This window comes from Pelodiscus sinensis, chromosome 20 (assembly GCF_052426305.1).
Source record: "Pelodiscus sinensis isolate ZL-2025 chromosome 20, ASM5242630v1, whole genome shotgun sequence".
NCBI classification, from domain to species: Eukaryota; Metazoa; Chordata; order Testudines; family Trionychidae; genus Pelodiscus; species Pelodiscus sinensis.
The window spans coordinates 9,137,022-9,162,669 of record NC_143071.1 but is presented as its reverse complement, the minus strand read 5'-3'; the positions used below and the strand labels follow the sequence as shown (position 1 = coordinate 9,162,669).

General features: G+C 45.5%; 1 protein-coding gene and 1 long non-coding RNA gene across 3 annotated transcripts in view; one reads left to right on the top strand and one right to left on the bottom strand.

Moving 5' to 3' along the window:
• LOC142819127 (uncharacterized) overlaps positions 1-25,648 on the top strand; it is a 103,756-nt gene that overhangs the window by 40,900 nt on the left and 37,208 nt on the right. The gene's annotated exons all lie outside the window — the stretch shown is intronic.
• The window catches only part of CACNG4 (calcium voltage-gated channel auxiliary subunit gamma 4), a 72,695-nt gene continuing 65,611 nt past the window's right edge, over positions 18,565-25,648 (bottom strand). The window contains exon 4 of the mRNA XM_075903946.2: positions 18,565-23,876. Within this exon, the coding sequence (XP_075760061.1) occupies positions 23,338-23,876 (539 nt within the window). The 3' untranslated portion in view covers positions 18,565-23,337. The remainder of the gene's footprint in view (positions 23,877-25,648) is intronic.

Here is a 25,648-nt window from a genome sequence, read left to right as displayed (position 1 = left end):
TTGGATCAGGCCCTTAGTTTCCAAATGTGTGTGTCTTTTTAAAAAAAGACATTTTGCAAATCCGCACAGGTTAGAAATGGTGACATCTATTTTACATGCAAACAGTCAGACTTAAGGGATTTAAAAATTCCTCTGCAATGCTGGAAAGCTAAACGATAAAAACAGCAACAGATTTGGGCTAGTGCATGAAAATTGTCAGTTTACACTGACTCCAGATGGAAAATGAAAGTGAATGAACATTGGCGTCTAGTTTCACTAGCCAAGTTGCCTCCAATGCAAAAACAGAAGAATAAAAAGAGTAAAAATAAAAACATACACATAAATAGAAAGAGCTCTTAAGGCATTAGGAGAAACATAAATCAGGAAATTTGTTTATAACTATTATTTATTTGTATATATGTATTGGTCCCCAGTCAGATTAGGGACCAATTTTCTCCATAAAGTGGAAGAATTGTCCACCATCCTAGGACATAAGAGATCTGATTTCAAGTCTCAGTTCTGAAATTGATTAATCTGAGAGAAGATTTCCTGTGTGATTTTGAGCAAGTCATTTAGGGTATATCAACACAGCAGGGCAAAAGTTAAATTAAGCTACGCAACTCCAGCTACATCAATTGCGTAGCTGAAGTTGAAATAGCTTAAGTTATTCTTCACACAGTGCATAGTCAATCTGTGGAACTCCTTGCCTGAGGAGGTTGTGAAGGCTAGGACTATAACAGGCTTTAAAAGAGAACTAGATAAATTCATAGAGGTTAAGTCCATAAATGACTATTAGCCAGGATGGGTAAGGAATGGTGTCCCTAGTCTCTGTTTGTCAGAGGGTGGAGATGGGTGGCAGGAGAGAGCTCGCTTGAACATTACCTGTTCAATTCACTCCCTCTGGAACATCTGGCATTGGCCACTGTCGGCAGACAGGATACTGGGCTGGATGGATCTTTGGTCTGACCCAGGATGGCCATTCTTATGTTCTTAACTCGGCTTTTGGCGCTCTGTACACAGCAGGAAGTCGAAGGAAGAACACTTTTCCTTTGACTTCCCACACCTCTTGTGAAATGAGGGTTGCAGGAGTCGGTGTAAGAAGTCCTCCATCTCGACATTATTTTGAAATAATGGCTTGCCATGTAGAGGCGCTCTTTGTTATTTCAGAATAACGTCAGTAATTCCGAAATAACGCTGCTGTATAGACATATCCGTAGTATCTCTGTGCTTCAGTCCCTCCTCAGTAAGCACTACCTTACCTCACTGGGGTATTGGGAGGATACATGCATTAAAGATTGCGAAGGGTTCAGCTACTTACGTAATGGGGCCTTGCAGTGAGGCGCAGTGGAAGGAAGCCCTGGTGGGCAGAGCCCTGTCCAACCCCATCACCTTGATGGAGGTCAGGAGGCGGGGAAGGAAGTATAAAAGCCTGGCCCAGGAGCTCAGGTGGAACCAAGCTGCCCTTTGTGTCTTGCCCTTTGAGTGCAGATCAGTGGCAGAGTTGGGAATAGCACCCAGGTCTCCGAGCCAGTCCAATAACCTCTCCAGCAGTGTTCCCTCTAAACTGTGGAGCAAATTGGATTCATCAGCCCCGCCCAATCAGAGGCTCAGGGCTCCCTGCCTGGAGCTGACTGACTGGGCGTGGCTGATTCATCACCCTTGAAGCTGTGCTACTGCGTAGTTTAGAGGGAACACAGCTCCCCCTGGACCACACTGTCTCTGTGGCTATATTTAGCTGGAGATGCATCCCTCTAAGATTGCAAACTCCCCCTTGAGCAGGTGCAGCCCTGACACCCGGCCCCACTGAAGTTGGCCCAGAATCCCCGAAGGTAGCCAGGAGGAACCGTCCTGTACCATTCCATTGGAGACTTTCCAGAACATTCCACGAGGGTGTCAGTGCAAAGGGACCGAGGCCACTGTGGAGATGACGTTCTGTTCACCATGTCAAGCGGAGGAGGGTGACAATGGTGGCATGTCAAAACGGAAGTTAAAAATGTCAGTGGAAATCTGTAGAGACCATGTTGCCATGTCAAGAGACTGTCAAAAACATGTTTTATGAACACCATGTCACGCTGTCAAAACAAAGGTAAAACAGCGTCTGTTCGAGTCAGCAGTGACCAATCTGGTGAACGTGTCCAGGACAAAATGAAGGGTGGGGATGGGGGGGAGAGAAAAAAATGTCATGAAAAAAAAAAAAAGCATTGTAACGGAGAACTCTGTTACAGGGGGAATGGATAATAATAGTGATTGTTAATAAACCACTCATCCACCTATTTCAAAATACTTAATAAGCATTAATTAATTAATTCTTGCAATAAAGCTGCATGGTGGCCTGTTAAATCATTGTAAACTAATCAGGGCAGTGGTCCCCAACCTTTTGGGGCTGCTGGGCCGGGCGGAAACGGCACCGTACATGTGCCGCACGGCCGGGGATGGCACCGGGGTGCAAGAATGGCTCGGGCTGGCCCTGGTCACTAGGCAGGCGCACATAAATGCCCCTGTGGGCACTATGTTGGGGACTGCTGCATTAGGGGAAGGGACCAATGGTCTATCTAAATTGTTCCATCCATATGTGGAATACATTTTGTTATGTGCACCAAGGTATGTGCATCACCAAAAGAAACACATGCTGCCGGCTGTGGGCACGTTGTTACTCAGCTGAATGGCATCTGAATCTCCCGTGGGTGGCTGCCCAAGCGCTCAGCTTACAGAGCACACTGGAAGGAACAGCCCTTGCTCTGTGCTGGTGCAGTGCCTAGCACAATGGGATCCTGATCTATGAGTGGGGTGATACACCTAAACAGTAATATTGTCACGCCCCCCCCCATGCCTTATGAAAATTGGTTTATGAATATGCATAACCCAAAGATGCTTTATACAAAACAGTCATGCCACATATCAATTTTACAGTTACAATCTGCTGAATCTGTATATGCTATTTTTTGGTGCATGAATCATTCTTGTATGTGAAGTTAGCTACATGAAGCACTTTACTACTTGGGGGACCTATAATGTACAGATAAACTTCTGGAAATTATCATATCAGTGTTGCTTGGACTTGTCAGCTGGCCTTGCAAGGAATGCTGGGGGAAAGGGGGAGGGTAATTAAGCAGCTGCCTTCCTTCAGAAGAGGGAAAGATTGCGGAAGGAATAATTGAAAATGTCACCTAGACCAGTAGTTTTCAAACTTTTTTTCTCATGACCCAGTTGAAGAAAATTGTTGAAGCTCACGACCCAACATCATTTGACTAACGTGTGGGCTCCAGGGTGGAGTTGAGGATGGGAGCGTCAGCTGGGGGGGGGGGGGGGGTGTCAGGACTAGGGCAGGAGGGGTTTACCGTGAGTGGCTCTCGGTCAGCAGTACAGCAGGGGTGCTAAGGCAGCTTCCTGCCTGTCCTGGCACTGCAGACCATGCTGCACCCCAAAAGCATCCAGCAGCAGGTTCCCAGCCAATGGGAGTATGGAGCTAGTGCTCAGGGCAGGAGCAGTGCGTGGAGCCCTGTGCACTCTTCTGCCTTCCCTACCTAAGAGCTGGACCTGCTGCTGGCAGCTTCCAGGGTGCAGCACAGTCTGCAGTGCCAACGGGCAAGGAAACCCCCGGTGGCCTTTCAGCAGCGAGACCCAGTACTGGGACACAACCTGTAGTTTGAAAACCACCGACCCACAGACAGGTATGTGCAATGGTCTTTGGGACTGGGGCTTGGCTGCGGAACAGGAGCAGCAGAGACGTTTCTCAGAAGTCTTGTTAGAAGAAAAATCTGGGTGTTGTTTCAGAGGAATTAAATGTTGCAGCAGGCAGACAGAATGGAAGGAAAGAGATTTTTTTCTGAACACCCTGAGCAGCCTCTGCATGTCATAAGAACGGCCATCCTGGGTCAGACCAAAGGTCCATCCAGCCCAGTACCCTGTCTGCCGACAGTGGCCAATGCCAGGTGCCCCAGAGGGAGTGAATTGAACAGGTAATGATCAAGCGATCTCTCTCCCGTCATCCATCTCCACCCTCTAACAAACAGAAGCTAGGGACACCATTCCTTACCAGTACTGGCTAATAGCCATTTATGGACTTAACCTCCATGAATTTATCTAGTTCTCTTTTAAAGCCTGTTATAGTCCTAGCCTTCACAACCTCCTCAGGCAAGGAGTTCCACAGGTTGACTATGCACTGTGTGAAGAAGAACTTCCTTTTATTTGTTTTAAACCTGCTGCCCATTAATTTCATTTGGTGGCCCCTAGTTATTATATTATGGGAACAAGTAAATAACTTGTCTTTATTCACTATCTCCACACCACTCATGATTTTATAGACCTCTATCATATCCTCCCTTACTCTCTTCTTTTCCAAGCTGAAAATTCCTAGTCTCTTTAATTTCTCCTCATATGGGACCCATTCCAAACCCCTACTCATTTTAGTTGCCTATCTCTGAACCTTTTCTAATGCCAGTGTATCTTTTCTTAGATGAGGAGACCACATCTGTACACAATATGCAAGATGTGGGCATACCATGGATTTATATAATAGCAACAGGCATTCCAGAACTCCAGGGCTGTGTCTACACTGCACCCCTTTTCCGGAAAAGGGATGCAGATTAGACAAGTCGGAATTGCAAATGCAGCGGGGATTTACATTTTCCCTGCTGCATTTGCATGAACATGGCTGCTGCTTTTTTCTGGCTCGGGGCTTTGCCGGAAAAAAGTGCCAGTCTAGACAGGGATCTTTCGGAAAATAAAGCCTTTTCCGAAAGGTCCCTTATTCCTGATTTTAAGAGGACAGATACCCCTCCTGAAACCTGACCCTCTTTCTCCAGTTCCACTCAGTATACTACAAGGGAAAGAATACCCTAGAAACAGCAGTTTGTTTGTAAAGAAACCCTGGAGATGGGGCTTTTTGTTTGTCTGCCATGCCAGACCTAAAGAGATCCAGCCCTGCAATTCCAAACTGTGATTGATGGGTTACAGGACTGGAGTTTGAGGACTCTGACATTGATGGCGAGGAAGATGATGTGCAGCGCTAGTCTGCATTGGCAGTGAAATCCAGTAAACTGAGGTCCAGGAACATCAAAAACATTCCCGTACCCATCTGTGAAAAACAAGAGTGCCAGCATGGTAGTCAGAAAACAATAGTACTGCCCCTTCTGTTATGGAACCGCGGGTCCCAATGCCATTGTTAGAGCTGAGTTTTCGTTTAAACCAGATACAAAAGAGATCTCCTGAGCAGTGTGTAAGATCGAGCACCCAGACTTACGGTGAGGTGTTGAGGCAAGTTTAGACATGTCAGTGCTGAACTTCTATAACAAAGCAGGAGTGTTCAATGAGCTAGTTAATGTATTTCTGGTTCAGGACAGGAAACGTCTGGTGCTTGCCCATGGAGATGACTGAAGTAAATGCTTGTTATGTATGTGATGCAAAGCATGAGGGTGAAATACTGAGCTTCTGTCCCCTGCTTTTTCACGATGGTGGACTGACACGGGGCATCTGCTCCGCACTGGCCTTAGAAGGGTTAAATCCAGCCCTGGGAGAGGGCTGGGGAGCCAGCAGTTAACAGCCCATTAGGGCCGAGCTGAGGGCTGTATAAATAAGGGGCTCTAGCGAGGAGAACAAAACACTTGTTCTTGCTCCTGGCTGTGGAGCCGGAGCAACCTGAGAGGCTTCCGGAGACAGTGGTTCTGGGGAAAGGCAGGCAGAGCTGGGGAATTCTGGCCTGACCTCACTCCCAGGCAGCAGGGCCTGAGGGTACTAGGGCAGCAGGGAGACGGCCTGGATAGAAGAAGGCAGCCGGTCCACACTCCTTGCCGATGATGAGTGGCCATTTCAGACTGCAGTTTGGCCCTGAGGTAAGGGGCTAGATCAGGGGTCTCCAACCTTTTTAACCACAAGATCAGTTTTTCAATTTTAGTGCAACGTGAGATCTACCTCACACCCAAATACCCTGGTCCCACTTCCTTCCTGCTGCTTCTTTGAGGCCCTGCTCCTGCTCTACCCCTTCTCCGAGGCCTCCCCCTGCTCCGTCCATCCTCACTCACTTTCACCAGGCTGGGGTAGGGATTTTGGGGTGCAGGCTCTGGTCTTGGGCCAAGGGGTTTGGAGTGTGGGAGGGGCTCCGGGCTTAGACAAGGGTGGGGGAATGGGGTCCAGGAGGGGATTCAGGGTGCAAGCTCTGGGAAGGAGTTTGGGTGCAGGAGGAGGTTCAGGGCTGTGGCAGGGCTTTCAGGAAGCAGGCTCTGGCTGGGCACCGTTTAACTGAGACGGCTTCGGGTGCTGGAGCAGTGGGGTTAAGGCAGGTTTATTCCTGCCCTGGCCCTGCACCACTCCTGAAAGCAGCTGGCATGTACAGCAATGGCTCCATGGAGCCATGTGCTGCCCCTCATCTACAGGCACTGAGCCCACAGCTTCTACTGGTCACTGTTCCCCGTTATCAATCACTGGGAGCTGCAGGAGTGGTGTCTGCAGGCAAAGACAGCATGTGGAGACCCCCTGCTCTGTCTCTCTCAGGGGCTGCAGAGACATGCCAGCCACTTCCAGGAGCAGCAATTACCACGGGGATAATGACTCCAGCCACAGCAGGTTAGGTATTTTAGAACTCACTACTCAAAGAATGAAATTTAAGTGTAAGAGAGAAATGAAAATTATGAAATGCACAGACCAGTCAAAACCCACAAATAATACTCTTTGTGAGCAGTAAAAGTAACAGCAACCCCCAAGTATGTGTTGGGTTGGGAGCTGAGAGTGAAGGACAGTGCGTGATGGTGAGTGACAGACACACACACAGTGTGTGAGAGTGACAGCGATTTGCTTTGCCAAGCTCCCTCCATCCCCTTCTCTCTGTGTGGCAGTAGGGTACAGGAGTGGGGGGAGGAGGGATACTGACATTAGTGCCCCCCTTCTCCCTCCCACATCCTGCACAGCAAGCAGGAGGCTCACAGGGGGAAGCTTGAAGGCAGAGAGCAGGAGCAGCATGACGGTGGGTAGAGGGGCAACTGAAGTGCCAGCACTTGAGAGCTTCCTGGGCAAACCAGTCAGGATCCCCTGTGAGGGCTCCAAAATCTACCAGTAGATCCTGATCTACTGGTTGGTGACCACTGTGCTAGATGATGACTGTCAGTGGGTCACTGAGGCAAGATGGGCCTAAGAGGCTGGAGGTTCCATGAGAAGGAGGATGCCCAGAGTGTGGGGGTGCTGCGGCAGGCAGTACCCGAAGCGAAAGGCGCTGTGGTCTGGAAGGGTTGTGGGTCCTAATGCAAAGTGGTAGAACAATTAACATTAATAGTAACAGCAGGTGAGACCGACCAGAAGGGGTCGCTCTAGTGCTGAGTGGCGCTAATTCCCAGTGTGACCAGCAGGAGGTGCCACAGCAGTGAGTTGCACCTTGTCACGTGGACACAATTGTCTAGTAAGTCTTTTCCATCACTGGTTTCTCAGAGGCAGGGGCAGCCCGTCCATGTAGGCGAACTAGGCAGTTGCCTGGGGCACCAAGTTAAACGGGGCGCCAAATGGTGGCGCAATATCGTTGAGGGGTTTGGAGGTGGGGGCGCCGACTGCATGGTTCACCTAGGGCGCCAGTTGCTGGCAGCTAGTCTAGGGCCACTCCTACCCAGAGGTAGCCATGTTAGTCTGTTTCAGCAAAAACAACCAGGAGTCTGGTGTGACCTGAAAACCTACGTCTACATCTACACTGCGCTGTTTTGCGCAAGAAATATGCAAATGAGGAATATTGCCACACCTCATTTGTATAATTAATGAGCGGCTGCTTTTTGCCCAAGAGGCTTTTGTGCACAAAGGAGCTGTCTACCCAGCTCCTTTTTGAGCCAAACCCCCTCTTGCACGAGAGCTGTTCTACGTTTTTTCAGGAAGAACGGCTCTTGCGCGAGAGGGGGTTTTTGCGCAAAAGCCTATTGTGCAAAAAGCAGCTGCTCGTTAATTATGCAAATGAGGCATAGCAATATTCCATGCTTTGCCTCATTTGCATATTTCTTGTGCAAAACAGCGCAGTATAGACATAGCCTAGAAGGTTTATTAGGACACGTGTTTTTGTGAGATACAACTCACTTTCTCAGATGCTTGGAGATGGGAGATGGGCGTGTTTCCTATCACTAGCTCTTGTGTGCCTAGTTTCTTGTGTGAACTTCCCCTCTCTCCTCTGCTTTGTTTTTGTTTGTTTTCTAACGTCTGCCTGTGAATCCCTATTTGGGGTTAGACATCTCTGGAGTGTTCATAATTTACCTTTGGTACAGGCACACAGCTACTGAGACCTGTCATTAGCCTTGCTAATACAGTGCACTGAGGTTTGAACTGCTGATGTGAGTAAAGTGCTTTTGGTTCACTGAATGAATGTGCAATGTGGGGGAAATTTTGAGGAGGCGAAACACTTCCAACATGCTGGCTTGCAGTCCGGTATTGGAGAGCCTATAGACCACAAGGAAGAGAAGATGTGTTGTAACTCACATTCACAGTAGGTTTGCATGGCCTTTTGTCAGCACAAACCCTTGTCCAGGTAAGTGTAGTATTTAGGAACAAGGAACATAAGAATGGCCACACTGGGTCAGACCAAAGATCCATCTAGTCCAGTATCCTGTCTGCTGACAATGGCCAATACCAGGTGCCCCAGAGGGAGGGAACACAACAGGTAATCATCACGTGATCCCTCTCCTGTCACCCATTTACAGACAATCAGAGGCCAGGGACATCATTCCTACCCATCCTGGGTAATAGTCATTGATGGACCTAACTGCCATGAAAGGAAGCTTCTAGGGGTAGGTGAGTTAGTTTATAAAGTGCTACCAGACCATTTGTTGTTTTTTAAGTTTATCCCGTTCAGACTAACAAAACATATAGATGGTATCATGAGCTTTCATGGACACAGCCGGGGCGGCCCTAGACTAGCTGCCAGCAACTGGCGCCCTAGGCGAACCATGCAATGGGTGCCCCCACCACCAAACCCCTCAATGATATTGTGCCACAATTTGGCGCGCCATTTAACTTGGCGCCCTAGGCGATCACCTAGTTCGCCTACATGGATGGGCCGCCCCTGGACACAGCCCACTTCTTCAGATGATCGGCGTTTTAAAGGGTCTGTGACTTCTCGAGTGGTGCTCACAGCTCTAGAAGTAGCGGGAAGCCATCTAGCACATCAATGTATTTATGTAATGAAGCCATGTGTGTTGTGTATGTTCAGTAAATACAGTTTCTCAGATTCTATGGGGCCCGTGTATTTCCCACTTACTGCGTTGTGTGAAGAGCAAAACACCCAACAGAGAGGCAGTTGTAGTGCTCTACATGGTCTTAACCTCACTTCCTCTTGGGGACTGGAAAACGAAAGGCCCATGCAGCCCCCGAAGTAGGGTCACCACTGGCCTAGAAGGGGGCATAGCCGGGATGCACATGTGTTGCACTAATAGACGACTTCACCCTCACTGGCTCCTGCTAGTTCCTATAAATCCCTCAATGGGAATTTGCTGGAGGGAAGCCCAAAGGAAGGTAAAGGGTACCACCAGGTACATTTCTCTGGGGCACAGGCCCCTGAGTGGAAGGGATCTTTCTGGTTGGCTCTCTGCTTTAGTGATTCTGGCCCTATCTGCATCCATGTAAAACAGCCTGCAGTGAGCCTGTGAAGACCAGTTCTCTGTAGCATTATCTCCAAGAGCATTTGCTTTTCCTGTAAAGGACCTTTTGGATGCCAGACACCCTTCATTTAAGAGGCTAAAAATCCCCAAACTTCAACGTCGAAGAAGAACAATGCTCAAGAGTACAAGAAAGTCCTGAGACCCACCCAGCAGCTCAGCCGTAACACCCAGCAAAGGGGAGTCCTATGCTGAGCCGTCAGGAATGCCCCAAACGCACGAGGAATCTGTCAGGAAACCAAAACTGCTGTGATGTGAATATCAGGCATAGTCTGGCAATTGGTATCCCTTCCTGGGCCATATGAGTCAGTTAGAGGCAGTGGGATTACCAGCCCCCAGTGCAATCTCATGATGACTTTTTTGAGAAGGTGCCAATTTGATCTGACGCTCCCTCTGCACCCAGCCATCTTCCTAAAGAAAATGTCAGGTTAAGTAAGAGTGCTGGCTTGATAGCCCTGGAGACTGAATCCTCTTATCTCACCACAGAAGAGATACAGCATAGGCAGTGGTGCCACACACAACAAGGCGCCTCTCACGTCCAGCTGGAGGGCCCATACCAAATGGGTGAAGGTGGGTATGCATTCTGTGAGACCCATAGCCTGTCTGCTGGGTATGATCATCAACAACTCCCGATTAAGTCAGTGGGTGAGGCAGGTTTTCAACACCTCTGAAAATGAAGGCCGAGATGTCTCCCAGCAGGTGTAGGCCGTGGGAGATCTGGTTTCTTCGGTGGCTGGCTCTGTCTCAGCCTCCCACTGTGGCTTAGGGTCAGTCACTTAGTTTTTCTCTTTCCCCATCTGTGGAATGGGGGCAGTAAATTTCCTTCTCTCACAGGATGGGGAATGTAATTAATGATTGCAAAGCAGTTTGGGATCCTCAGACATGAAGCGCTACACATTAGCAAATTGCCAGTGGGTATTGGCACTCGACAGCGGAATCCCATTAGCTCTCCAAGTCTCTGTATCAAAGGTAATGAAGCTGTCAGTTTCACAAGAGCCGGGCAAGGCTTTATTATTCCCATTGTGGACCTTGCCAGGGATGGCCGTTCCTACACAATCGCCTCCTAGCTGAAGAAATTTATGTTTCAGATGGCTGAACTACACTATATCTTTTGAGGCATAAAAATGGAATGACGTGTCAGACAGGGAGAGACACATTACAGCAGGTTCCATTTCTGTTTTCTTAATGACGGCCATGCGTTTTCATGAAAGCAGAAAAGCCTGAAGGGAGCAGGCTCTAAGACAGAAAAAAGGATGCATTAAAAATTAAATGCCTTTTCTTTTGAAGTGGTCTCTTGTTAAATTTCACTAGACATCAGTCGATTTTATGAGCTGCATTTTTCAATTTACTTGCTAGATACTGGAAACTCCACAGGTTCTTTGCAAGTCGAGCGTGCAAAAGTTGACCTGTGTGGGCACTGGCAGGCACAACTACTGCACACAAACCAAGCTTTCAGTTGCTGAGGAAGCAACTGCGAGTGAGCCTGCTTTGGTCTAATTGTAGCCTGCCAGATCTGCCCTCTTGTTAACTTATTTCTTCCAGCTGCAGTTGGCATGTGCTCCCTCTGCCAAGGATCAGGGTGTCTTCTCTCATAGAGTCTCAGAGGGATAGCTGTGTTAGTCTGGTTTTTTCTAAAGTTGTTTTTAAAGTTACAAACATGAGTAGTCCTGTGGCAGCTTAGAGTATGTCTGCATTGGATTCCCCTTTCGAGAGAGGAATGCAAATTCAGGTGAGTGAAATTGCAAATGAAGCGTGGATTTGAATTTCCCGTGCTTCATTTGCATAATCATGGCCGGCCACTTTTTCGAATACCCTATTTCGAGATAAAAACGCTATTTTGAAAAAGTGGCTGGCCGCGATTATGCAAATGAAGCACGGAAAATTCAAATCCACGCTTCATTTGCAATTTCGCTCACCTGCCTTTGCATTCTTCTCTCGAAAGAGGAATGCAGTGCAGACATACGCTAAGCTGCCACAGGACTACTCATGTTTTTTTTTAAAGTTGTTCTCATAGAATACGCTTAAAGTTTTCAGATCCCACCATGCTGGGAGGGGTTGCAAGTGCTTTGGAGGACAGGGTCAAACTTCAAAATGATCTGAATAAACTGCAGAAATGGCTGAAGGTAAATAGGAAGAAATTCAATAAGGACAAATGCAAAGTGCTCCACTTCAGAAGGCACAATCACTTGCGTATCTACAAAATGGGAAATCACTGTCTAGGAAGGAGTACAGTAGAAGGGATCTAGGGGGCCAGAGTAGACCTCAAGCTAAATATGAGTCGACAATGTGACATGGTTGTAAAAAAGGCAAACATTCTCGGATATATTAACCGGAGTGTTGTAAGAAAACACCTAAGGTAATTGTTATGCACTGATTAGGCTTCAACTCTGTTGTGCCATGTTTCAGGAAAGATGTGGACAAATTGGAGAAGGTCCAGAGAAGAGAAACAAAAATGATTAAAGGTCTAGAAAATATGACCAAGGAGAGAAGATTGAAATAATTGGGTTTGTTTAGTCTGGAAAAAAGACTGAGGGGGGACATGATTACTTGCTTGTACCTAAAAGGTCGTTACAAGGACGAGGGAGAAAATTGTTCTCCTCTGATGATAGGATAAGAAACAATGGGTTTAACTGCAGCAAGGAAGGTTTAGGGTGGACATTAGGAAAAACTTCTGAACTATCTGGGTGGTTAAGTACTGAAATAAGTGGCTTAGGTATGTTGTGGAATCTCCAGCATTAGAGATTTTTAAGAACAATTCGGACAGATATCTGTCAGGGATGTTCAGATGGTGCTTGGTCCTGCTGTGAGTGCAGGAGACTGGACCTGATGACTTTTCAAGGCTGCTTCCAGTTCTTGGATTCATTCAGCAGTTGCTGCCTTCATCAGTTGGAGAGGGCTTATCTGAACAACGCAGGAAACGCCTCATACGTGAAGAAGGGCAAATCTGCTCCTGAGGCTGAGGTCTTATGCGAGGCTGAAATCATGAGCATTCTAGGTCAAGTTCACCCAACCAGTCAGGAAGGTTTTAAAGAACTCCTGAGAGCAGAAACCTCTCCACCACGCCCTCGACCCTCGTGCAAATTGTCAGGTCTGGGGGAGCGTCTCTAAAAGGAGGCACTCTGGCTAATGGGAGGGTGGTGCTCAGGCTAGAAGTGGGAGTCCGGAGGAGTGGGTTGCTGGGGAGGAACAATTTGCAAGCACCACCAGTTTGAGCCCTTTGCGGAAAGAAGATGGGTGGCTTTGTTTATTTTATTGAAATACCCAGCAGAAACTCTTGACCCCTAATCAAACAGAGGGTAGGAACTGAGACTTTCTGCACAGCCTGAATCACTGCCTCCCCTCTTTTTTGTGTCTGACCTTGGAACTACTTCCCTTCTTGCTCTATGCACACACATGCACACACCCCCGTGCCCCAGAAGGGGTGAAGTACAGCTAGAGGGCTGTGTCCTGGGATTGGCCTACAGACCCCCTATTTATACAGGCAAGCTGCCTGCCTTCTGCTTAAGGGGCAGCCTCCAGACGTAACATTTTAGTGTTGCTGCCTGTCCATGTCTTCCCTGGGTTGTCCCTCTTTTGAGGGAGTTGTACCATGAGCCCCCTCAGGGTACGGCTATGCTGCACACTTATTTTGGAATACACTATTCTAGAAGAAATACTCCGAAATAGCTTATTTCAAAATAGTGCATCTACACTACAGGGAAGCCTCAGAATTAGTCCAAGGCAGGCGCCCCTAATGTGGATGTGCTACCTCGATTTAGAGCCCCAGGAAGCACTAGGGAGTAATTACTTTAAATGGCTTTGGGGAGGAACTATTTCAAAATAGCAACAGTGGAGCGTCCACACTACCGCTCTTTCAAAATAGTGGTTTCGGGAAGAGGTGCTCTTCCTTGTGGAATGAGGGTTACAGAAGATGGAATCAGCCTTCCGTTATTTCAAATTTATTTGGAAAAAACTGAATTACTGCGTAGACCCTCGCATTATTATTTCAGAGTAATGGCCATTATTCCAAAATAACACTGCTGTGTAGACGCTCTCATACAGATTTGCTGCCAGGTGTCTAGTTTTATAGGCTCAGGGTCGTCCCAGATAGCCTGGCTTTTTTTGGTACCATGAAGGGGGCAACCCTACCTTTCCCACCTGCCCAGATGCTATCGCAAGTTTTAAGAAAAAAAAGTTATACGCTGAGTTTGGTTCAAGGTGCGAAACCTGCCTCCCAGTTTTCAGGGGGCCAGAGTTTAGGGGCCTCTGGGTATAGGGTTTGCTCCAGGCCATTTTACAGAACTGGATTCACTTTCGAAAGGTGGAGGCAGACGTGGAGCTTAGCCACGCAGCTTCTGATGTTTTCAGGGACTGGTTTTTTATTTGAGGCCACACGTAATCAGGTCTGCTGGAGAGACAAGGGGAGGGGAGCCAAGGGTGCCACTGCCTTGGCACCTGGTGATAGAAAAGGGCCTGAAGCACTTGACTGCTGCTGTACTACTGCGGCAGTGGCCGGAGCCCTGGGCCCTTTAAATTATTGCTGGAGTGCTGCATGATGTGTTCCGGACAGCACTCAGGGCTGCCTGGGGGAAATGCGGCACTCTCCAGGGGCACAGAGGGCTGCCTAGCTGCAGCCACCCCCTGCTACCTAGACCAAGCCCTTTCCAGGGAGACAGACTGTGGCCCCCCACAACTTGTGTAGGGGCCCAGAAGGGCTGTTGGCCTCCCCTGCCTGGCCTATTGCATGGAACACACAATTAGGCTGCGTCTAGACTGGCATGATTTTGCACAAATACTTTTAACGGAAAAGTTTTTCCATTAAAAGTATTTGCACAAGAGAGCGTCTATACTGGCATGTGCCTTTGCACAAGAGATGTGCTTTTGCGCAAAAGCATCCATGCCAGTGTAGATGCTCTCTTGTGCAAGAAAGCTCCGATGGCCATTTTAGCCATCGGGCTTTCTTGTGCAAGAAATTAATGTGGCTGTCTACACTGGCCCTCTTGCACAAGAGGGCTTATCCCTGAGCGGGAGCGTCAAAGTATTTGCGCTAGAACCACTGATTTTGTACAGTACAAAGTCAGTGTTCTTGCGCAAATACTCGCGGCCAGTGTAGACAGGTGGCAAGTTTTTGTGCAAAAGCAAATGCTTTTGAGCAAAATCTTGCCAGTCTAGATGCACCCTTACAGGTCAAAATGCTACAGTAGAACAGTCTGAACTTCGTGGCCGTTCTTTGGGGCTCAATTGACACAGGTAGTGAAAGCTCAGGAAAATTGCCCCAAGCAGATTTAGGAACACATGTGCCATCGAATGTCACTGAGACCTGTGCTCCTAAAGTCCCTGGGCACTTTGAAAATCTTGGATTTTCAATTCAGTCCTGGGTGACAAGCTTGATGGGCTAAAATGCCAGAGGTATAAAGTTCCTTTCCAAATGGGGAGTTTTCTATCCCACCCATTGAAATGGAGCCTCATGGCGATTCTAGTCCAATTCATTCCCTGGTTGTGCATTGTGCGAACAGCTTAGGACAGCAGTGACACGACTGATTTCCGGAAGAGCAGTTAACAAAAGGAAAACGGTGCATTCTCCAGCAGGCTTTCGAATAGAAACCCTCATTAAGTGGTTCTAGCAATCTCCAGTTGGCAAGTACCCACATTTAAAAATCAATAACACATGAAATATAAACATACTATTAATGAGGACCTGTTGGGAAGCACAGGGGGTTTAATTAGTGGTGCTTTAACAGCTGTGTCTGTGAGACTCACAATGATGTTTTTTTCCCCCCCTGAGAACATGCTAAATGAGAGATCTCAGGACCAAAAGCTGCACTCTTTTCTGCCTGGAAAATTCATTGTCTAGACTTGTGCCCGTCTGTCATTGACACCGGAGGTTTTCCCAAGTGATAAAGGCCCCAATTCAGCCTGTGCATAAAGTAATGGGAACACTGAGCCAGGTTCTGCACCCCTCATAAGCCACCTTCACACATGCAAGAAACCCAAAGGATTTTAGTAGGGACTAATCAGTGAATTAGAACGTATCCCCTAGTAAGAGGTTTGCATGAGCCCCTAACTTTTTCATAATTAAAGAAATAAAAAATTTCAGCCAGGGAAATCATCTCTCTGCCCCTATAGTTCTGCAGTCGGGAGTTGCCAGGGGTCTGATCCTTTAAATGCCAATGAGGTTCCTCTCTGCCATAGAGTGAGCATCATATTGAGTGTGCTTGGGGGCATGAAAGAGAATAACTAATGTGATTCTCTGCAAGGGAAGCCCCATGGGGTGTCTTAGACCCAGGACGCCTGCGTGACTTTCTCACTATGGTGTTTTTCCCTCCTATGCATTTAAACTGCTTCAGCTCAGTCTCAGAGACTAATGGGACTGAGTTGTAATGTTTGGACTTGAGGCTACCCAAATTTCAGGGGTGTTTGGAAGAGACAATGTGGTCTGGTCTCCTCTCCACTCAGACAGTATTCGGAGCAAATGAGCCATATATACATGCTCGCTAAAATGGTTTATCCTTAGTTCTATTTAGTCTCCCTGGCCCATCACCGCACCTGAGTCTGGGGGATAATCTTGCCTTAGGTGTTGGAACTTTGCATTGCAGAGGTCCAAAACAATCTCCCAATGAACACCTGACACCACTGAAGTCAATGGCAAACTCCCATTGACGTAAATGGGGTCAGGATTTTAGCCTGGCTTTTTATTATAGAAACATGATGTCCATAACAAACAAATGGGCATCACTGCTTCACGCTGACTTGGGAATTTCCACCTACCTGGACATAGTCTTAACCTTACTACATACATCTTACTTCAAAGAGACTTTAACACCAGATTACAGAGGGAAACTTCAGAACTTTCTTTCATGCTTAAATTTGACACTTTACGAATGGGCCTTAAAGATGCTAATAACCGTAACGATTACAAAGATAGCTTCCCCACTTATCACCCCTAGCTATTCATTAACTCATAAATAGCTATTCCCTCCCTCCCTCTCCCTCACCTCATCTTCTATACTAAATCTGATTTGTCAGTTTAATAATGTGTTCACTTTTTTCATTGTATTCCTTTTGATATATATGGTCATGCCAATTCTCTTCCAAAATATGATCTGAGGAAGTGGGTCTGGCCCACGAAAGCTCCTCACCTATTAAACCATCTTATTAGTCTTTAAAGTGCTACATAGTTTTTCCTTTTGTTTTAGCAAGATCAGACTAACGCGGCTACCTTTCTATTACTATTTGGAATAACCTGTATTCCTCTCTTAGTATTGCCTCTTCAAAAGGTAATTCTACCTTTTCCAGAGGAGCTACGTCTCCATTTCCGGCTGCCCACTGCTGACTGGTTGTTTGTGGGTTCAAGCTGTTAAAAGAACATTTCCCAGCATGCATCTCTGGTAGGCGACCCTCTAAATTTGGTTGGCCAAAGTAACTGCTGCATCAGATGTTGAAGAATGCAGTTCAATCTCTTCTACTGGGTAAGGATTTTCGGTTCCTATGATATCTACTTATTTTCTCGTTCCCAAGACAATGGCAAATGCTTCTCACTTTTAAGATGGGCCACAAAGCTTCTCCTTCCACTTCCCCAAATCATCTTCCCTTCCAATATTTCTATCACGTACTTCTGTGTGCTGTGGGGCAGCTCGCATGCGTGATTCAGGGTCAGGGTTCTGTCCCTTGGGGTAGCATCCCTGCTGTTCTATTTCATACATCTTCCCTTCCAATATTTCTATCACAGAGTCAAGGGAAGGGTCACTTTTGCACTGAGAGGGTGCATCTACACTGACCATAGCTCAAAATAAGATACACAATTTGAGCTACGCAAATTGTGTATCTCATTTCAATCTTATTTTGAAATAGTGTATTTCATAATTTGGCGCTGTCTACACAGTGCCAAATTTTGAAATAACCCGCTATTCCAAAACACCCCTTACTCCTGTGGAATGAGGTTTACAGGGACGTCAGAATAGCGAGCCCGTTATATTTTGAATTAACGGGCTCGCGGTGAAGATGGGGGATAGCTATTTCGGGATACTCTGGTATCCCGAAATAGTGTTGCAGTGTAGACGTAGCCAGAATGAGTTTGACTGGCTTACCTCATGGGAATGGAGGCATTTGAAAAGATGAATGCTTTGTTTGCCTACCTCCAGACATGTCCACTGATCATATATATACACACACACTTTAGCTTTAGAGGATGTAGAGGCTTAGGCAGTGTAAAGGTGAAGTTAAAAGCACCATTTGAAGAAAAAATATTGTCTGTGATCCCTGAATGGTTCCAAATATTTTAGGATGAATAGCAGAGCTGCTGAAATCATGACCTTTATTCAGTGCATTTTTCACAGCTGGGGATTTTATAATCATGACCATAGCAAATTTCTAGAGCTTTGAAATGCAAATAGTCAAGAGGGCCTTTCTTCAGAGGAAGTGCTACATAGTCCTGTATTTTGTTTCTTCAGAGGAAAACTTACAAGAGTGTGGAAAGGAGAATGCACAGAAAAGAGTTCACATTAGACCATGGTGGGGAGGGGAATTGATCATGAATCTCTAAGTTGACTCTTTTGTCAGTTGGTGGGTCCTTAACACCTCTGAAAATCAGGTCCCATCTTGAGAATCCAAAAATAGAGGCACATAAAATTAGCAAATACTTCCATAAAGTTGGCTGCATGTCACATGTCCACAGGGCAGCTGATGCGGACGCCTCATTGAAAGTTTTATTGGTCAGAGTTTGCTTTTATTAGTAGAGATATGCACTGCAGTATTCATAAGGATTCCTGGACAAACCTCAAGAGGGTTGGGGTTGGGTTGGAAAAGCTTCCGGAAATTAGATGGCTTTTCCAAATGTTACCCAGCTACTTAGTTAGAAACTATGTGTGTGGGCATGGAATTTATTCTGAGATAAGGGGCTATGTCACTAGCCTGTGAAATGATCTCCTGGGTTAGAGTCTTTCTACTTAAAGGGATACTGATAAGATTAAAAATACATACCCATTTTGCCAGAAAACCCACATTTTATTTAAAAATAACAGTAAGTACAGTATACATATTTGTGATGATATGGGCAGGACTGATGCACATTGGAAACAATACTTTTAGGACTGTAGACAGAACAATAACCTCAAGGGACATTGTGGGTTAGCCCTTGTGGATATGTGACCTATACAGAAAGAGAAATACAAAAATGTTCTATTGCTAAAAATGAACAGTGAGCATGTGAAGTGACTGTTATCTTCATCCTCGTCTGTTTGGAATGAGAAACAGGAAGTGACGGTTGAACAATGCCACAAAGCTTTGTTTTTTAGAGAATAAAACCTGGTACCAATGGGGTATTTTTGGTCTATTAATACTGAATGTTATGTTTTCTGGATAGAATTATTTAAAAAACCTGATAATTATTATTAATACTACTGGGGTAGCATCTAAATAGCATACTTAGAGATCCTGTCAGCTTCCCTTACTCCTTGTGATTGCAGGGAGTACTGGCACCAACTGGAACCACCCTCAGCATTTGATTTAGTGGGTCTTCACTAGGCCTACTAAATCAAATGCCAGAAAATTGATCTTCAGGACGTGGAGACATGGCCTAATGGATTTATTTGGGTTTAAACTTTCGTGGGCAAAGACTTCATCAGAAGTGGGTCTTTGCCCATGAAATCTTATGCCCAAATAAATCTGTTAGTCTTTATGGTGCCACAGGATTCCTCATTGTTTCTCCTTATGTTTATTTTAAACCTGTGGCTTATTAATTTCATTGTGTGACCTCTGTTTCTTGTCATGTGAAGGGGTAAATAATACTTCATTATTCACTTTCTGCACAGCACTAATGATTCTATAGACATGTATTGTATCACTGCCACATGCAATCATTTCTTTTCTAAACTGAACAGTTCCAGTCTTTTCATCCTCTCCTTATATGGAAGCAGTTCCAAACCCTTAATCAACATTTTTCACAGGAAAATCAAAATTAAATGATCCAAAGAGAAACATTAATATCAACCTGAAATAAAAGCTCTATATCGGCCCAATACATCCTAGTAACTCATGGGTGTTGGAGTCCCAGGTTTTTTATGCTCCTGTTCTCCCATATGAGATTTGCTCCCTTGCCAGACTACATATCCCATGACGCACCATGGTTCCCCCCTGTTGGAATTCCATTTTCCAAACAACTCTACTCAATGTCGATATGGGTTGCAGACTGTCACCGAAAAAACTCCAGGATTACATACCCAGAATACAGTTCCCCTGTGCTCAGAAAATGGAGATCTAAATAATGCCACAAATTGGCAAAACAGCTCAGGTTCTAACAGATAGTGATGTGTATAAAAACAAAAGCTAGGACAGTTGTGTTGCTAAGAAGTGTCCCCTGAAGCAGAGAGGTCCTGTGGACACAGTGTAGCTGTACTGTACAAATATACATGTATGGTTCCACACGATTGACTCACACTTTAGAAAAAAGGCTCTTATGTCAACCTGAATCAGTTTTTGTTTTCAGTCACTGGAAGAAGGTGATTTTTTTTTAAAAAAACAACAACCTGAACCACACTTCTCACTGTCAGCCTTCTTTTTAATGGCCACGAGTGTCAAAAGACAACCTACCTCTAACTCTTGATTTGAAAAGGAATGGGTTTTTAAACTACAGCAAGCACAAATGTGGACTAATTTCTAACTCTTACTTTATTAACACAATAGGAAGCAATTCTGGGGAATTGCACTTGGAAATACATTGACTATAAAAGGGGTAAATTAATAAGCACTTAGTATGACACATTGAGACAGAATGTTTTCTTTAATGTGATTTTCTACCTCTATCATATCTAATAAAATGATTTTAATTATTAAGAAATCTCAAAAAGGTAGGAAATTTATTGTTTGAAAGCATAAAGATTTATGTAAAAAATTCTCTTCAAGATGTTTAATAAATGTAGGAATATACTTCTTCCTCCGTGTAACACTCAACCATCCCTCGTCCTCAAAAACTTCTATATTGGAAATTAGATAAGAATTTTCCCTCCTCTTTAAATCATTTGAAAAATTAAAAAAGCTATTAGTATCTTTTCCCTTAATGCCTTGACATAGAATCAAGCAGCCATGTGGATGTCCTTCGAATTCCCTGTGTTCTATTGAGTTGTCAGGGTGAAATTCACCCTAGTACAGAGGACTTGAACAAGGATCCTAACAGAGGTTTAGAATTACTTAAGCTCTTAAAGAGGGATCAATACGCTCATCTACTTTAATTGGATTACTTGCAAAATTAAGCATGTGTTTAAATGCTCAATTGAAGTCTAAATGGGATTTAAAGATGACAAGGAGAGAATTTTTTTTAAAAATTAGAATTGTAACTGCTTTTGTGATGATGCAACAAGGCCTAAACTGTTTATGGGTTTTGTTGTCCTTTAAAAAAAAATTTTTATTTTCTATTCAGTTTAACTGTTGCACTCTTGTGATGTTGTTACACATCTGGCGTTCACTATAGTTTTCCAGGTACACAAGCTCTAGGGCAAGTCTACATTTAAACAGCTGCATTGGTCCAGATGCAGCGCTTTAATGAAGATGCTCTGTGCTGCTCGGAGAGAGCTCCCTGGGCGAAGTGTGGGAGGTCCTGCTCCATGCTCCCAGAAGGGGCAGGGCTTTAGGTAGAAGGGGCGGGGCCGGGGCAGCCAGCCCAGAGCCCTGCCTGGAATGTGCTGTCACCAGCCCTCGGAGCCACCCGGAGCCTGTGGTGTGGCACTCCAGTGGCGATTTAAAAGGCCTGGGAACTCCAGCTGCCACTGCCACAGTAGAGTGAATTGCTGGTACCTGGGGAAATTGGCCCCTTCCCCCCATCTCTCCCTTCCGCCTGGTCAGCAGGCCTCTGTCTCTCAGGGAAGTGGAGAAACCATGCTGCTGAGGGGTGTGCATTTTTCACATCCTCGAACAACATAGTTATACTGCAATAGGTCTGCAATATAGATCAGACCCAGTGCTGGTCCCTTCAAAGGGGCTCCCATGAGGCATGGCTCATAGCCCATGGCAGTCAATAGAAGGTCTCCCATTGAGTTCATTTACCTTTTAATCAAGCCCTTACCCTCTTACAAAAATCCCAGACTAAAAGTCTTTGATGCTTTTCTCAGATTCCCCAAAATCAGAAGCAAGTATCGTTACTGCTTTGTCTTCATGAAAGGGAGCTTTGCTGGAGCCTAAACTGTGCGAGAACATCCCGCTGCACTCATCTGTCTACCTGATCAGGACACTCCTGTCTAAACCTGGAAATTGCTGTAGGATAAATCGTGCCTTGCAGGGAACATTCAATGAACTTCAGTTCCACAGTGTCTACTGTGTCCAGTCCTTCCCTCTAGACACTCACAGGTACTACTCAATCTGCTGGCTGCAAAGGGAACAAATACACAGCAGCGTCGCAGAAGAGACGTTCCTTTCTCAAGGAGAACATCACAATGGCTAATGTAAACATGATATAGGAATTTAAAAGAGAAAATATTTCAGCCCTTTTTTAGAAATAACAAAGAAGCAAATAACAAACCAAAACTTCCCCCTCCTCTCAAGTTACGTAAAGGATCCTATGTGGGCCTCTCTGTACTAAGTGAATTTCATAAGTCCAGAATAAATTACATTACCTCGAACCACAGTTTCACCATAAAAAGGACTGCAACTTGCAGCCTGTGGTGCGTCTTCATAATAAAAAGTTTAATAAATATCTAGCAAACTGCAAATAATTTTGATCTATCTTTTAAAATAGTCATTCATCATATGATGTGGATGTCCATATTTTGCAGAAATGTCCATCTCTCTGAATAGCACACTGGATCAATAGATTAGCTTCCTCTTTTCTTACACACATAGCATTCACGTTGTGCTTGGGAAGTGGCGAGAAAAAATAGTAACATGCAACCTCCTGGTAGAATCTTCAATTTCACAAGTATTGGTTCCCATTGGCCCAGCTTTGTTTCCTGTTCCTGCAACACCTCATGTATAGGAGACTGATCCTGAGAGGTGCACTGCACCCTGTCCATGCAGGACACACTCAGCACCTTATAGGATCGGGCACTAGGCAGTTTGAGCAGTTTCTGCTTTAATTCTGCACCATTTCAATATTGTTGAATGTATCCACACCCATTCTCACTCCTTCATCTGCATTCCCTCCATCAACTCCTTGGTTCTATTGCACAAGGACCTAACAGTGACGGCACCTTGCCCACTGTAGAATGCTGCAACATGCAGTCCATTGGTATGCAACAGTTCAGTAGCACACACTGACTGCAAATAGTTTTGCCTTCTAGATTTTATTTTCTCGAGGAGGCAGTTGCTTCTGAGACAGACCCTTGGCTTCCTTTTTTCCTGTGTCAAAGGAAACTGGATCATCATTTTGAAGAGCTGCAATAGGCCCTGTTTGTGATGGACTTTGGGCTTAGCCATGATTTATAATTATTGAAGGGACTTTATTAAAAAAAAAATCGCCCTGCAATTCTTCTGTCATTCTTCAAAATACCCTGGGAGTTTCCAGTTTCCCTGGCATGTTGGATACATTACAACACTGCAGGGAGGTGATCAGCTTTGGTTTTCTTGAAACATCGGGAACTTTAATGAAACAAAATCCAAATCGCTTTGAAAACAGCTCGGAAATGTGCACTATCTTTAGGCCATTCCAGTATTCCAAGGTCTCCATGGCTACTGCAGTGCATGTCCTGTTTTGAGAAGGATTTTGCATGGTCTCCTTCTCTTTTCTGAAGGATCCATTCCATTTTGACACTTAAAGAGAGAGCGAGAGAAAGCAAACCCTTCAAACAGGCGTCGTTCTCCTGTTAACCATATTGATGTGGAGTCCTTCTTTAAATTCTTTCTGAAGAAAGTTGTGGACCTGCAGAAAGCTGGCTTCTTGATCTGCATTGTAACTGGCTGCTGTGGTCACTTTCAAGGGCTCTCTGGACAGAGTGTACATGGAAATCTCATTCATAGGGATGGAACTGGCAATCCTCATGCCCACTGGAGAAATGTCCCTGGATGGAGAAGGCTCTGTAGAGCGAGAGCTGGATCTGGATCTCCTCCTCCTGTACCTATAGCTTGGCATCCTGGCATAAGGGGAAGAGGAAGAAGTCTTAAGGAATTCCCTCTTGGTTTTAAATCTCAGCTCTTTATTCTTCTCAATGTAAATATTCACTGCCAGTACTCCTATGGACTCTGCCACAATAAAAGACAAAGCTCCAAAGTAAAAAGACCAGCCATAGTTGTAATGGTTCTTTTTGTCCTCATCTCTCTTGTCACTTGGGTCACCGGCATTGCTGGATATATAGACAATGATCCCAATGATATTACTCAATCCTGGTAAGAGAAACAAAAAATTTGTCTTTATGAGTAGGAAGGCAGACCCTCAAACCAAATCACCCTCTAGGTCTGAAAACTTAGAATTGCTACAAGGCGTGGTCTTATTTATTTATGGTAAAACAAGATATTAGCCCTCATGAACGTAAAAGCAAACCAAAAAGTTTGTCTGTGGGTGGGCAGAAAAGCATCCCCTGGAAACCAAAGGTGTGATCTCACTGAATAGATTATAATAACTCTTAGAAGGTCTGCGCCAACCCTCCTTGCAGTTAGTGGAAATATCTTGATGACTTCAATGCAGTTCGGTTCAGGAATAGTTAGGCCTTTTCATACACAGATCTCAAAGTCCTTCGCAAAGGGAAAGAGAGAGCATTTTGCAGATTGGGCAGAGGGGCAGGGGAATGAGGCACCGAGATTTACCCAGGATTACACAGCAGGGCAGTGGCAGAACCAGAAACATAACATAAAAACATAAGAACAGCCATACTGGGTCAAACCAAAGGTCCTTCTAGCCCAGCATTCTGTCTTTAAACAGTGGCCAATGCCAGGTGCCTCCAGACTCCAGACTCCCATGTCAATGGCCCGTCCACTGGGTCATGCAGTCTCATAAGTTGCTGGCATAGTCCCACTAACTTTGGTGAAGCAGTACTGGTCCATACTGCTTTGTTAATGGTGACAGAGCAGTGACAAATCAGAACTGGCTAATGTCGTTTAGCGGCCATATAATATTCAGAGGTGGTAATAAAGATATATTTTGAGCCCAGGGTTATAACGGTTCACCTTGATCGAAATAAACTCTTCTCCGCCTGGGTGCATTTTCATCTAGCTGCTATACACTTAATGGCTGTGTCTAGACTGGCAAGTTTTTCTACAAAATCATCTGATTTTGCAGAAGAACTTGCCAGCTGTCTATACTGGCCTCTTGAATTTCCGGAAAAGCACTGACAATCTCATGTAAAATCATCAGTGCTTTTCCGAAAATACTATGCTGCTCCCGTTTGGGCAAAAGTCTTTTTCCGAAAGACTTTTGTGCAAAAGGGCCAGTGTAGACAGCACAGTACTGTTTTCCGCAAAAAAGTCCCATTCGCGAAAATGGCGATCGGGGCTTTTTTGCGGAAAAGCGCGTCTAGATTGGCCATGGATGCTTTTCCGCAAAAAGTGCTTTTGCGGAAAAGCGTCCTGCCAATCTAGACGCGATTTTTCCGAAAATGCTTTTAACAGAAAACTTTTCCGTTAAAAGCATTTTCGGAAAATCATGCCCTTGTAGACGTAGCCCATCTGAGGCTTTAAGGAACAATTGTAACAACAAAGGTGTTAACTGACTATGATGTCTCTAGAGTGAAAAATGGCCTAGCAAGTCAGAGGCCATATTTACTGAGAATTTGGGGGAAAGAAAAACCTTAGCTGAAAGACGTGTCTTATTCTCAGTCCACGTGGCCGCCCAATTGGAATGTATTTAACTAAATGTAAAACACTTGTGTTACTGGCCTCAGTGCCGGACCGAGCCATAGTTGCACTCCAGGCAGTGGGCGCCCAGCGCATGCGCGGCCCGGCCCCGGGCACACGGCACATGTGCAGCCCCGCCCCCGGGTGCACGGTGCCCCTTACCACTTCAATCAGGCCCCCCCATAGGTTGGCACCCCAGGCAGCTGCCCAGCTAGCGCCTCCCCTTAATCCGGCCCTGACTGGCCTTAGCTGAAGGGCAATGAAATCCTACATCAAGGGAAGATGCCTTAGGTTAAATGCCTTTCCAGAATTTCCTTGTTAAAATT